Source organism: Juglans regia, chromosome 6 (genome assembly GCF_001411555.2).
Source record: "Juglans regia cultivar Chandler chromosome 6, Walnut 2.0, whole genome shotgun sequence".
In the NCBI taxonomy this organism is placed as follows: domain Eukaryota; kingdom Viridiplantae; phylum Streptophyta; class Magnoliopsida; order Fagales; family Juglandaceae; genus Juglans; species Juglans regia.
In genome coordinates, this window is record NC_049906.1 from 27,558,630 (window position 1) to 27,573,429 (window position 14,800).

General features: G+C 34.7%; 2 protein-coding genes across 3 annotated transcripts; both read right to left on the bottom strand.

The window, feature by feature from the left end:
• Positions 1-4,344: 4,344 nt before the first annotated feature.
• On the bottom strand, positions 4,345-5,888 carry LOC118348662 (disease resistance-like protein CSA1). Its single transcript, XM_035690738.1, has 2 exons — positions 5,334-5,888; positions 4,345-5,241 (listed from the first exon to the last, which is right to left on the bottom strand). Exons 1-2 carry the CDS (start codon positions 5,346-5,348, stop codon positions 4,345-4,347), a joined length of 912 nt encoding a protein of 303 aa, XP_035546631.1. The 5' UTR covers positions 5,349-5,888.
• Positions 5,889-9,117: 3,229 nt separating this feature from the next.
• On the bottom strand, positions 9,118-14,548 carry LOC108997513 (disease resistance protein RUN1-like). 2 transcript variants are annotated; one of them, XM_035690570.1, is made up of 6 exons: positions 13,956-14,546; positions 12,332-13,442; positions 11,345-11,632; positions 10,240-11,244; positions 9,643-10,162; positions 9,118-9,369 (listed from the first exon to the last, which is right to left on the bottom strand). In XM_035690570.1, exons 1-6 carry the CDS (start codon positions 14,468-14,470, stop codon positions 9,296-9,298), a joined length of 3,513 nt encoding a protein of 1,170 aa, XP_035546463.1. In that variant the 5' UTR covers positions 14,471-14,546; the 3' UTR covers positions 9,118-9,295. The 2 variants fall into 2 exon arrangements, with proteins under 2 accessions (XP_035546463.1, XP_035546464.1); XM_035690571.1 differs by lacking the exon at positions 9,643-10,162 and having other exon boundaries at positions 13,956-14,548.
• Positions 14,549-14,800: the final 252 nt, after the last annotated feature.

Genomic DNA, 14,800 nt, shown 5'->3' on the forward strand with positions numbered 1-14,800 from the left:
AATCAAGATAAATTCTCACCCCGAGCATCCCATTGTGTCTTCATTGGTTATCCTAGCAACCGCAAAGCTTACAAATTATATAACCTCGACACTAACACCATTTTCTATTCGTGAGATGTCACCTTTCATGAAGACCAATTTCCTTTCCAACATATTGCCACTCCACCTTCCCCCAACTTCATCATTCTTCCCTTACACATTCTGGAACCTAACTCACCTCCCTCATCACCGGCCATAAACCCTGATCCTGCCCCTGAATCTATCCCACCTTCCCGTCCCCGTCACCACATCACTCGACTAGCATATCTTCTTGATTATGTTTGCCCCACCATACCCACGGAGTCCATTGCTTCTTCGACCGTTGCACAGTCCTCAGGACCCACCGATGCACCAATTTTCCCGATATGACAACTTCTATCATGAGTTCAAAAGACTTCTCAAAGTCTTCTCTATTCGTACCGACAACTTCTATAAACTTACAAAAGTCTTGAGTTCATACAGAAAATTAATGGATGTGAGATCTGGACGTTTCTTTTACGCAGTAGGACTTGAATTTTCGAAACGTTTAAACGGATGCAAGTAGACTTACCGAGAAACTTTGAATACAACGACTTTATTTAATTCACAGCCTCAAAATACAATAAAATTTTATATTATTTGAAATAGGATAATACTTTAACCATCGACTAAAGTCAATGATGGTGGCTATCGATTGAATTTATCTTTTTCCTCCTTTACTTAGTAATTAAGAAATTTTTTTAATGATATTGTGAATTTTTTAAAAATATTTAAGAGTATAAAAACAATATTTAAAAAAGTTGAGAAAAAAAAAAACAATTTGACCTTATCGGTGTCCACTCTTTGAAATAAATATGCTGTCACATAATTAATAGAATAAATCTTCACAACCTCGTCACACTCCACACTCTATATTTTTTTTAATTTTTATTATTTTTTTATTTTATTAAATATTTATTGTATGAATAGTGAATAAAAAATTTGAAATAATTTAAAAAGAATAAACTCAAAATTTTAAAAAAATATATTAAAAAATTTAAAAATTTTAAAAATATAGAGTGTAGAGTGTGGTGGAGATTGTGTAGCAAAACTCTAATTGATATGCCGAATTGTGGCTCTATTTTTAAGATTATAAACCTAAGGCATGTATCATACACATTTGTATGTACATATATAATAAATTGATTTTTTTAAATAATAAAGTCAACTCAATTTTAGCCTGTGTTGTTTGGATATAATGATTGGCCCAATCTTTGGTACGACATATATAAATGATTAAATCAACCGCTTCTATTAGGCTTAAGCTTTTGGGACGAGAGGTACTGCTTTCATATAGTATCAGAATAAGAGCTTATTCATCAACTTAGACCAATTTGGAGAATGGTCAATACTGAGCCCTATTTTGGCATTTTTTAATCAAAGTGGAGTTATCTTATACAAACTAAAATTCCTCACAAGCAGAGTTTTTTTTTTTCTTCTGTTGCTTGCACCATTTTAATCAAAGTGGAGTTATATTATAGCATTCCTCACATGCAGATTTTGTGTATGGTGTGCTATATGTGCTAGGTCTGCTATAGTCTTTGCAAGCAAGGTTTTTACTAAAATTCCTCACAAAGAAATTAATGTGATTTGCATGTTTGCTGTTTACACATTTTAATCAAAGTGGACCATTATAATCAAAATGCTGTTTGCACCACTTTTTTCCTTCTGCTGTTTGGACCATTATAATTAAAATGGAGTTTCTTCTACTGTTTGCACCATTCCTCAAAAGTAGTTTTTTTTTTTTTTTTTTTTCTGCTGTGCATGTATTATTTAATTAGTACTTGGGCATGCATGCATTCTAGCTCCTCATTCCCTATAACTTATACATTCTACTGATCCTCATTGCTCATGATCTAGCTAGACAGTTTGTATTACTTGTGTATATGCTCATGGCTGAACAATTTTTGTTACTTGGTTTGCTTTTTTTATATTTGCACTGAGTTAGATATGCTCACTTTGAATACTCACTCCAATATATTTGTTAGATTTGTATAATATTATTAATATTTCTATATATTGAATACTCCCTCCAATATATAGAGGATTTTGGGTGGTATTCTATAGTTGTGGACTAGTTTGGGATGGATTATTATTATTATTAAAATATTTAATATTATATTATTATTTTGATTTTGGAATGGATAGTCCAATGAGGACTAGTTTCTTCAATGGCTTTGACTTTAGCCAAAACCTCAACTTTTAGCCAAAATTTGGCCTAGGCTAGGCAATGGCTAGACCATTGCCAATGCTCTCAAGCCTAGTCCAAGTTGATTGGGTTCATAACATAGTTCCGCCCTTAAAAAAAACCCTTGTCCTCAAGGTTTAGACTAGTGATGCACTCTAGGTTAACCAAGGTTCCCGTGTATACAATTACTGCTAGTAAAGTTCCTACCACCTGTGCCATGAATATTGATCTTGGTGGAATCTTCATGTAATGTCCAATTTTAAAGATTGCCAGAAGGGCTAGATCTTGAGTCATGTTGATGTATCCATACACCTTGAAGCACATGTTAGCAACGGAATGCTTTGGGTATATGTACCCAATAATGTACTCTTGTGATAATATTCAACCCTGGCATCTGGTTTGTGGCAGCAGCAATGATGCCAATTGGGAGAGTGAAGAAATTGGCAGTGCCACAAGCTAGCAGGACAACCCACCAAGGCTTGTAATGCATGGAAGCATACATTATAAGAACAATGTTCAACACAAGGATGACAATAAACCATCACGTAGGAACTGATTTGTACTTCTTCCTAAGCTTGGTATGTAAATCTTCATTTTTACTCCCTCCAAGGGCACTTTTACCTTGCTCCCATAAATCACTTCCACCGAATAGCAGAACGTGCACCATAGTAGTAGTAAGTGTGGCAAAAACCAGTTGGCTATTGCATGATTATGCAGCAGAAGAAATGGGTGCTGAAAGCACGTCTTGTGAGATCCACTGCCGGATGCGGTCCATCTTGGAGTTATCTCTATCATATACAACTAATTGTGTCTCATGGACTATCAGCAAACGGATTTTATCAATATGAAGACCAGAAATAGAAATGCTCATGGAGAGATGTAAGTGAACGATCATTTCAATAGTTGATATTTTAGTATTAGGATTATCTTTGTAGATACTTTTTGGCAATTTCTTGAAGAGTTCTGGAGAGATATAATAAACATTCACCGTGGCCTTTTGTCGCATCATTCAAAGGTGGGAATCCATCTACACATGTTCGATGATTGCAAGATCCATAATTTATATGTTTTCTCACCTTTCAAAAATTTGTGCTTCCTTCATAATTGTTGATTAATGTTTAACTAGCTAGCTTATGTTGGCAGGCTTTTGACGCCGGCGTGAAATTGATCGGTGCAACAAGCCACTTTATGACCGAAGATCTTGATGCAGGGCCAGTTATTGAACAGATGGTGATTGCAAGATTGTTAATAGCCATTTTTCCTCCATTCGTGACTATCTTCTAAAACTTAAAGTGGTGATTATATGCTTAAAGATTAATTAGTATTATTAACTGAGTAATAAGTATTGCTAGCCTTGCATCAGGTTATCTTCTCTCAGTACCATTTTGTACGCCACTTTATGACCGAAGATCTTGATGCAGGGCCTGTTATTGAAATGCACAATCTTTTATTTTAATTTTTCTGAACTTGGTGCTCCATACTGACCTTCAACTGATCAGAACATCTTACATATGAATTTTCTTTTACCATTATTATGTCATTTCTGATACCTGATTTACGCAATTGCAAAGGCATTGCAGTTTATACATGAAAGAGGAATTGCTCACTTAGTCAAATCTGATAATATTTATTTATGTAAAGAATAATGTTTATAAACTTGACGATTTTGGATTTGCAACTCTAAGTGATAAGAGCCTGCCAATTGAATGACGATTTTGTATGTTGGCTGGCCCATTTACATAAAGAATGGTGTTTTTAATTAGGTGTTCTTCAGAATTTGTGTTTGAAGAGCTTTCATCTTAATTTTTGTCATGAATTCAGCCTTCCCAACTTAAATTTTAGGAATCTTCTTCAAGGTTTCATACATGTTGTTATGAGATGATAATTCTTGTGAGCTCATATTAATGTATTCCTTAATAGCTGGACTGCACTCATTACAAAATTATATATTTCTTTTAATTAAATAAATTTATTAGTTCATGCATAGTACTAAACGTTTATATATATTTATTACCAATTTATAAAACTAATTATTTATCTAATTACTGATCTACCACTATAATCACATTACTGATCTATCAATAAATTTCAACAAAGCCTCATTGTTGAAATTTTGTGCCTGCTAGAGACGAATGAGCAAGATAGATACCACCATTGGAATTTTGTGCCAGCTTAGTCCATCGTGGGTCTCGTGGTTGACTTTTAAAGAAGTGCGGTATTTTTAATCCGTCTGACATGCATCCAGTTGCATTTACGACTTTTATTTTTGGTGGCAGTGCAGGAATTTCTTGAAGTTTCTTGCAATTCTTTAACTCAAGGGTCCTCAACTCATCAAACTTCTTCAACCTTTCAGGAAGCCTAATAACATCACTCCCTGATATATTTAAACGCTGCAGAGTAAAGTAGTGATTGAAACTCATCATGATATCTGGGTCTGGCAGGTGATAATTTTGAAGATCCAAATATACCAGCTCCGGAAGGTCTATTGAGCAACAATCATCCTTCAAGATATTTGGAATAAAAACAAGTTTTGAACAGCCAGCGAGAACGAGAGTATTCAGATGTCGAAATCGAAGAATGCCAGTCGGGAGATGCACAAGATTTTTGCAGCCTCTTAGATCTAATACTTCAAGCCCAGAGAGGTGCCCAATGAATAAAGGCAATTCTATTATATCGGTGTATGCCAAACTAAGCTTCCTTAAACATTCCCTTTCAAACTCGATTTCAGGCAAATTTTGAAGTCTTAAGCAACCTTCAACGGCTAGGAATTTAAGACACCTAAACTTGAGGCTTGTTGGCAAACTGGTAAGCTTAGTGCAACGGGCAAATGAGAGATGCTCAAGCTTATTAAGGGATCCAACAGAAGCATGAACCTCAACTAAGTATGTACAATCAGCAAAATCGAGCCACTCTAAATTTGGAATCCGAGAAAGATCGGGGGTTTTTGTCAGAGATTCACAAACAGACAAGTCCATTCTGGTCATATTCTGGAAATTCTGTAAAGCAAAATTGGAGATAAAGTTCACTTCAAATATGATTACAACATAACTAAAATTAAGGAAAGAAATATTTTAATTAGTGTTTGTACCTGCAATCCCCTCATTCTAAGATCAACCAGTTTCTTTCCATGAAAATTGTATGGCAATGATTGCGACGGATATCTGTTCCAAATAAGTACTCTTTAACTCTTGTTAGAAAGATAACTAAGAGCCTCGTAGAAGCGTGCATTATGTTTTATGAAATATCTCTCAACTTTTTCATCTTCGTGAATGCCTCTGACCTCAAGCATATCAAGTCTTCTTTAGGTAAATCTATCAGCATGCCTTCAATTTGGTCTGTTCCAGCGCCAAAACTTCTCCGGCCCTCTTTCTTTCTATTTTCAGATGGTGACTTTGTTGTAGAAAGACAGAAGAGTATCCCACAAAGATAGAACTTTAAACTTTCGAAGTAGTTTAAAATGATCAATTAATTGGTCCCACAACAATTGACTTTACTCTGTTTTCCTGTTTTAGCACAGATGCATGTTGAAAAACATGATCATGAAAATCATCATTCTATTCATCATCCTATTAAATATGATAATCGGTAACTTTGAATCCTTCCATCCATCAGAGAAAATATATTATGCTGTTCAATTCCTATACTCGATACCTGGCCATTTGATTTATTCAAATTTGTTAAGAAACGACAATCATTGGAAGTTATAGTTGCCACATTCGGTTAAAAAAGACAAAAAAAAAAAAAAAAAAAAAAAAAAAACGAAAGGAATTTACCTCATAGACTCAATAGCCAGAATTGCATATACAAATTGACAGTATCATTAGCAAAAATAATGAAAAAGAGGTCTTGCAGAGTAAAGCCACCAGCTTATATCTAAATGCCTTTGCCAGATTACACAAATGCTGCAAAACTCAGACCAAAACCAAGACCAAAACCATACATATACTAGCATTGCAGGTCACATTTAAACTTGGCACAAGTACTAAAGCTACTGAAATTGCCTGAAGTAGTTAGGTTACCCTGCACTAACTTGTTCTAAATCAGGTCTAACGTACGTTCTCCAAATGCCTGGGATCATCTTGAAATTATGTAAATGCTCTTGATATGAATACTCAGCTAGAACCCCACAGAATAAATTATAGCTAAAACAACTCCAACTGAGATATCATGAGTTTTTGTCGGTGGAAATTCCAGCAATTAGCAAATGACAGTGATTGGTATCAACATATATGGTCTATGAGAAACGAAATTTATGGGGGAGTTTTTGAAATGCTGTGGTTAGCACTAGAAAATCTCCTTTAATGATCATCTTATCCAGTTTTCTATTGACTGCTTCAGTGATTACTGGAAGAGTTTCTTCACTCTGATTTGGATGCAATGAATGGAGTTGACAGGTTTTGGCAAATATGATGGCCCCCCAGAGTTGTTTCCTCCCACTGCTGCACAAGTGCTTGTATTTTCTCTCACTGCTACATGAAACTTCAATATCTTTTCCCATCTGAATGAAAATTGAACCCAGGTGAGAACTTGAACTAAAGGAATGGACCAGAAACTGATTTCTCTTGTATAATGACATCATTAAGTCTCACCTTGGCACTTATTTAATGACATCATTAAAATCTTTAATAACTGAGATAGATTATTTTGGATTTCCCAACTGATTTCTCTTGTATAATGACATCATTAAGTCTCACCAAAGCATCCTAGACAAGACAGATTATTAAAATCTATAAAAGAAGTCCGTATCAATATTTTGTTGTTTTGTATATGTTGCTCTCCAACTTAATGGGAGTTTTTGAATGAGATAAGTGGTGTTTTCTGGTTTCTCTGCAAAGTGTGTTTAGCAAAAACTTGCTGTAATAAGGCTATAGAAGAAATATTTCAGGGCAGCACAACAATTGAATTCATCATGCAAGAAACAAACTAATGGCTATAAGTAAACGACCAAAGTGAAAAGCTTACAAGCTAAGCATGAAGATTTCCCCCACTTTTGGCAAGATTGACGGTAACCTCCAAATTGTTCAATCTTATAAATAACGAGAGAGAGAGAGAGAGAGAGAGAGAGAGAGAGAGAGAGAGAGAGAGAGAGAGAGATGGATGACAGTAGCAATAGTGTAATGGTCTTAAGATTCAGCTCTTATAAACGTACATGTCATTATCCATCATTGCTAAAACAGTCTGGAATCCTATTCCCCGGAAATATAATTCCACCTGAAAGTGCCTCTTCAAGTTGTCCCTGTTGAATGAATACCATTATAACTTTCAGTAATACAACCCATAAAAATTAATGGCATACACAAATACGTATTAGAGAGAGAGAGAGAGAGAGAGAGAGAGAGAGACCTCAACCAATGATCATGTCATAAGGCACCTCAATCCAACAAATCTTTTGATGCTTGCAGGAAGGATAACATTATCACTCCTTGACAGTTCTAGCGTTCCCAAAGTGGATCATAAATTAAATGTTGTAAAGAAGTCAGACTTTGATAGGACACAATCGTTGAGATTCAAATATTCCACAACAAAGGATTTTGCACTTTATCATCCATATATTTGTACAACCACCAAAGCATTAATTGACTCTACTCGGTTCTAGCACAGATGCCGTTCCCTCGTCTAGAAATTGATAAAGGACTCTCTGACATAGAAATTAGGGGCATTATCTGATGGTATGGTCGTTCAAACAAAAGGACGTAGAAATTACGGCATTCATGCTATGACCATTTACTCTGTTTTTGCACAGATGCTATTTCCACCCATCAGAGAAAATATAATCTGTGGTTATTTCGCTTATATGTGGCCATTTGAAAGGAATAACAATCTTAGAAATAGTATGGCCATAATGAAGAGGTAAGAGTAGCAAGTAAAGTTGCTAATGATTTGGAAATAAATGCTTTTCTCATACAAATTGAGCCATTACAGGTTATCTCAGCATCATAAATAAAACACCTAGAGATGCCATGTTCTTTAGAAAGCAGAACAGCATGCAATACAATTCCACTTATCTCTTCTCTTCCGCTCAGCTGGACATTAACCGAACTCTTAACAATTTCAATTTCTAATAACTCATGAAGATAGTTGGTATATGTAGGATCATCAGCAATTTTCAAAAACAGATCATCAAGGACTCTTAACAATGGAATCCGATTTTCTGAAAATACAAGGGCATCACAACTATGCCTAATTTACGAAGACTAAAAGTCTAAGCGCACTACTTTTACGGTAAAAAATTGATATAAACACAAAATACAAAGGGTTAGTACTAAATGAGGCTATTTTGGATGATGAATTTATAAAACAGCACAAAATACAGAGACATTATGACAAAGAAACTTGCCCTCTAGCTTAATGGGAGTTTTTGAATAAGGAGAGATGTAATAACGATATAGAAGAAAATTTTCAGGGTAGCACAACACTTGAATTCATCATCCAGGAAACAAACTAATGGCTATAAGTAAACGAAAAAAGTAAAAAGCCAAGTGATTATTGTGGAAGCATCCCTCAAAACTCAAATAAGAAAGCTTTTCTAGGGATCCAATGGAATTTTGCACTTCAACAAGTCTGTTAGGGTAGTTTCAAGTCTTCAAATACCAGAGAGAACAAACAAAAATGAAAGGAAAATCTCACCTGAAACTGCTTGAAATAGTTGAGTTGCTCTGCTTTCTCGATACCTGAAACTACCCCAATTGTGGCTCAATATCATGAGTTCTCAATTCGTATTTACCTGGTTTGCTTTCTCCGAAAATAGAAAGAATCCTCATAGTCTTACATTGGTAATGATGTAGCAAGTAGAGTTTCTACCCGAAAATAGAAAGGCATGATTTGGAAAGAAATGCATGTACGTAGTTAGAATTTCTTATACAAAATGGCCATATCATTGGCAAAAACAATCATAAAGAGATCTTACGGGATAATACATGCCTTTGCCAGATTAGACAAATAGTACAAAACTCAGAGCAAAACCAAAACCAAAACCATACAATACTTGGGTTGCCCTGCACAAACTTGTTCTCAGTCAAATGCTGGATGGAGCTCTGTGTCATTGTAGCATCACTCCACACATTCACTGCTCTGATTCAATCTCTCATGCGCATGCGTCTCACTCTCCATACACAGTTTGGTTGCTGAGAAAACAAAAATTGAAGAATACCAATTTAAGTGCAAAAAAGAATACCAAATGAGCTATTTTGGCAAAAGTTTAAGGGGGCCAAAACAGGGTATTGTCTCAAAAAGGGCATAGAGATGCAAGCTATTTTAGTAGTGATACAATGTGATGCATGAAACAAGCACCATGGAGTCGACTATGAAATTGCTATTATAACTAAAAAAATATAATAGGCAGAGAGGAGGAAATTAAATATTACTTGAAAATAATCGAAGGAACAGGGGCGACTTACTTTCTTCTTCTAATTTTCTTTTTTTATTTGCTCTCCTTTCATTCTTGTATACCACTTTCGCTCTGCAACTTTTATAAAACGGCACCATCCCATCGGAATGATGACGTAAATCAAATTGAACTCGCAAATTGTCCAAAACCTTTACTCCAAAAGATTGTAAATTGGAGTACCCCACCCATATAGTATATGCAGGCTTATTTTCCATTGGTCTGTCCGAATTCGTATTAATCAAATGTACCCCTTCTGGAATATAGCATGCATAATTTGAGCTGTTACTAGTTATCTTAGCTCTATCAATACCACCATGAACGAAAAACTTAGCTGTAAAAAATATTACGCCATATAATACAATTCCGCTTATCTCCTCCAAATAGTGTGGCCCCTCAATATCTATTACCCACTCTTCTTTTGCTCCCCTCCGTCTGCCATCATCATTATCTTTTAAAAACTCATGAACATAACTCAACCACTCTGGAATCTGATTTTCTGGAAACAAAGTAGCATCATATTCATAGACTCCCTGTTAAACGTTAAATATCATCATCAATTTAATTTAATTTAAGCAATACATGCATGAGATCACACATACATACATACCTTCCACAATAATGGATTTTGCACTTTATCATTCCATATATTCACATGCATTTTGTCGCAACCGGACAAATAAATTCTTTGTAGCGATCTGATGTGGCTTCTATTGAATTCCAATATTTTTGATACTTCCGAAAATCTCTCTAATGACTTGCATCCTTCAACATTTACGTGTCTTATATTTGGTGGAAGCTCTATTATTTCTTCAAGTTTCTCACAATAGTGCAAGTGAAGTTGAATTAGTGCAACGAATTCTTTGATGCTTGTGGGAAGGCTAACAATTCCAATCTTTGATAGATCTAACGATTTCAAACTGACGGAGGAGTTAAACATGGTAAATAAACTAGATATTGGAAAGAATTTTGATTCTGAATGGGAACAACTAATTTGAAGATTCGATTCTTGTAATGTAGTGCTCCAATTGCTTGAATTCGTTGGAGGCGCCAATTCATGGAGTGGTTCTTCACATAATGATATCTCCTCTTTCATTTTTGTAGACTCAATAGCCAGATGGGATGGCCCATCATTCCCCATCTTGTTTACAAGATTTGAACAACCAGCAATGGAGAAAAATTCTAAATGTTGCAAGAGATTGCAAACAATATTTGGGAGACGCAGGAGGTTTTTGCAGTTCGATAGAGATAAAACCTCAAGTCCAACGAGGTTCGCGATGGATAAAGGTAGTTCTTCTATTGCAGTGCCATTTAGAGACAACTTCCTTAAACATTCCATTTTACACTCGATTTTAGGAAGATAACGAAGGCTTGAGCATCCATCAAAACAAAGCTGAAGTAAAGATCTCAAATTGAGGCTTCTTGGAAGGATTTGGAGTTTAGAGCATCCATAAAAATTCAACAGAGAAAGATTTTCCAAAGATCCAACGGAATCATGCACCTCAACTAGTCTTGTACAACACATGACACTCAATTTCTTCAAATTTGAGATGCTTGAAAGATCTGGAATCTTTTCTAAGAAGTTACAATCATATAAAGTCATAGTCGTCAAATTCTGTAAAAGAAAAAGAGGAAAAGTTTAATAATGGAGTTTACTACATAATTCAAAGAAAAAAAAAAAAAGTCGTTGATGATGATTATAATTGTGTACGTACCTTGGGCTTGAATCCATCCCCCAACTCTTTTATGAGGCTAGCATGCATACTAAAGAAAATGAGTTTCTTTCCTTGGAAATTATGTGGCAAAGACTCTCCAGGATATCGAGACCAATCAAGTACTCTTAACTTCTCAGAGAGATAATTGGGTGCACAAGAAAAACATGCATTACGATTTATAAAGATTCCAAGTCTTTTCATATGTTGAAATGCTTCCGGATGCAAGCTTATCATCTCCTCCTCGCCTTTAGGTAAATCTAATACTATGCCTTCAATTTTGTTTGGCCCCTGATATAAGTGCATGAAGATATTTTATGAAAAATAGTACTTTCTACTTATCGAATGCTGAAAACTCCAATACTAAATAGACGCATGCTAAAATATAAAACATTGTCTTTTTACGAAAAATAATACTCTGTACTTATCAATTAATATTACTCTGCTAAAATCTCCAATACTAAATAGACAACATGCTAAAATATAAAATATAAAATATAACTTCCAATAAAACAAACGCTAGCTTGAGGAGACAGTAGACATGAAATTAGAAAAATATAGGATATTTGGAACCAAAAAAGGACACCCAGATTTGGTACTTTTACTGACTCATTTTAATTATCAATAAACGGATTCTATATATATCTACAAATTCATATTGATAATTTAAAGCATATATATATATATATATATATATATATATATGAGTACTGCTATATCCATAAAAAAATTATACAAAAATAATCATAAAAACTGACTTGTTTTCATCGGATCCATTAGATCTACTTTACAAAAAAAGTGATTTTATAATTTGATGAACCATGTCAAGCTATGTTAATTTGTTAGATTACTTTTATGTATATATATACATTTATTTAGGTATAAATTCATACGATTTATATTTTCTCAAAAAAAGAAAAAAATCCACTAGGTTTCACTTTTGGAAAAGGAAATAAATGTAAAACCCAAGATATTCTTTTTTACTCTTACCGTACTTTCTTCCAACACTTCACGGATATCCTCGTGAAACCAGAGTCTACTACGTTTGCTAGGTTCTTCCGGTGATTTTAGTCGAACAATTTCTCGTCCCATAACTTGTAGCAATTCGTGCATCTTGACACATTTATTATAATGCTCTTCAATAGTAATAAGACACTTGTCTATGAGCCTCTTGATTCCATGAACCGGAGAAAAACCACAACAATCAAATATTTTCATGACATTTGCCAAAGGTTCTCCTTTGAAGAAAAATGCAATATCAAGGAATATTTGCTTCTCAGTAGCATGCAGACCTTCATAACTCACTAAGAGTACTTTCTGAATATCATCGTTGGGAATCTTTCTATATTTATCCAATGCATTTTTCCATTCATCTATACTTTGACCTTTTAGATCTGAACCTAGCACTTTTAAAGCTAGTGGAAGACCTTGAGCATATTTTGTTACCTGTTTAGAGAGCTCCACATAACCTTCAAGTGGTTCGTCTTTCTTGAAAGCATGCAAGCTAAACAGTCGAAGAGCTTCATTCTCATCCAAAATCTTCACCTTGTATTTTGAATCAACTTCAAAGACTTCTAATAGGTGTTGATCTCTTGTTGTGATGAGAATTCTACTTCCTGAGCCAAACCAATCACGATCTCCAGCCAACTTTTCTATTTGGACCAACTCATCCACATCATCAAGAATTAGTAGAACTCTTTTAGAGGAAAGTCTATGCCTTATCACATTGATGCCTCTGTCTTCATCATCAATATTCGATTTTGTTCCTAAGATCTTGGACAAAAGTCTATTTTGCAGTTCAAGTAGACCTCCTTTCCTTTTTGAAGTTTCTCTAACGTCTTTTAAGAAACAACTTCCTTCAAATTGAGAAGAAATTCGGTTGTAGATATAATTTGAAATAGTTGTCTTACCAATTCCACCGGTTCCAAATATCCCTACCACGCGTATAATATCATTCATTTCGATATTTAGATGTTGATCATAAATGTCTCGTATACGAGACTCTATCCCAACTGGATGGCATGCAACACTAAAAGGTGTTTGATTTACTATTCTTATGTCCACCCATTGAATGATTTCTTGGATAAATGTTGACTCATCCCTATCGATAAAAAAGAGAAGACAAATTGAAATAGTTAGAGTACTTTTCACAATAGATGACGTATGAATCTAATTAAGTTAAAATATATAGTGTTTTTCATTCTCCATAACAAAGTGATAGCTGTAGATTACGGTGTAAAAGGCCGGTAGCTTTTCTCCTTCCTTAATCTGAACATTGTTTCATAACAAAACTTAATCTGAAACTTATAATTTAAGAGATTTTGTGAGTCTTTATATCTAGAAACAAATTGAAACTAAACGTTATGTGAAACTAATGTGGTAGTAGTACTAGATATTTAATCCCTGAATCATAAAGGATTTCTAAAATTTAACTTTTTTTTTTCATATAATTATTCAATCCCAAAAATAATCATAAATATCAAATTGTTTTCCTTTTGTATGATATGTTATCTTCACCAATAAGATCCTTTAATATTTGTCTCAATTTTCCTCATAAATTTCTCAAATATAGCATGCGCATTCACATGAGAAAGTACATATAGGCAAAGCTTACCGGAATTTCGCTAATGGGAAACCAGACAAATCAGCTACTCTTTGCAAAGCTACCTTCCATTTCAGCATCTTTGCATTATCCTTGAGCTTATCTCCAAGTTTATCAAAGGATTTTCCAAAAATCCCTTTCTGATGCCGTACATCTGATGGATCTACGTCGTAAAAAATTGGTAGAACAATTTGCTTCATTGTTTCCTTGCAATCAAGAATCTTCAATAGCTCATCTAAGCACCATCTAGATTCTGCATAGTTTTTAGAGAATACAATGATAGAAATCATTGACCCTTCAATAGTTTTGAAAAGTGCCAGTGAAATCTCCTCCCCTCTTTCAAGATTGTTGTCTATGTAAGTATTGATTCCCCTTTGAAGCAAAGCTTGGTATAGATGGGAAATAAAGTTACGGCGAACATCTTCACCTCTAAAGCTCAAGAATACATCATGATTCCATGGATGGATGGAAGGAGATGAAGAAGAGGAAGTAGCTCCTGATTGAAAGGCCATAGAAGAAGAAGACATGCTCTCAGTACGTATGCGCGATTACAATTTAGCAAGAGATCCAATTATAGAGTTGCAGTACTTATGGCAAATAAATAATTATAGAGATATAGTGGGTCAGAGAAAGGAGAAACTTCTCGGCAACTACTTATTGGCAACAACGTCGAACATGCATGCATGTGTTTACTCTGTACGATTGCAGAACTTTCAACCTTCAAAGTTGTATAAAATGATCAATTTGGTCCCACAGCAATCGACTTTACTCTATTTTAGCATAGATGCTGTTCACACGTCGGGAAATGGATAAAGAGTAACCATAATAGAATGAGTGTAATATGGAAGGTACACAAT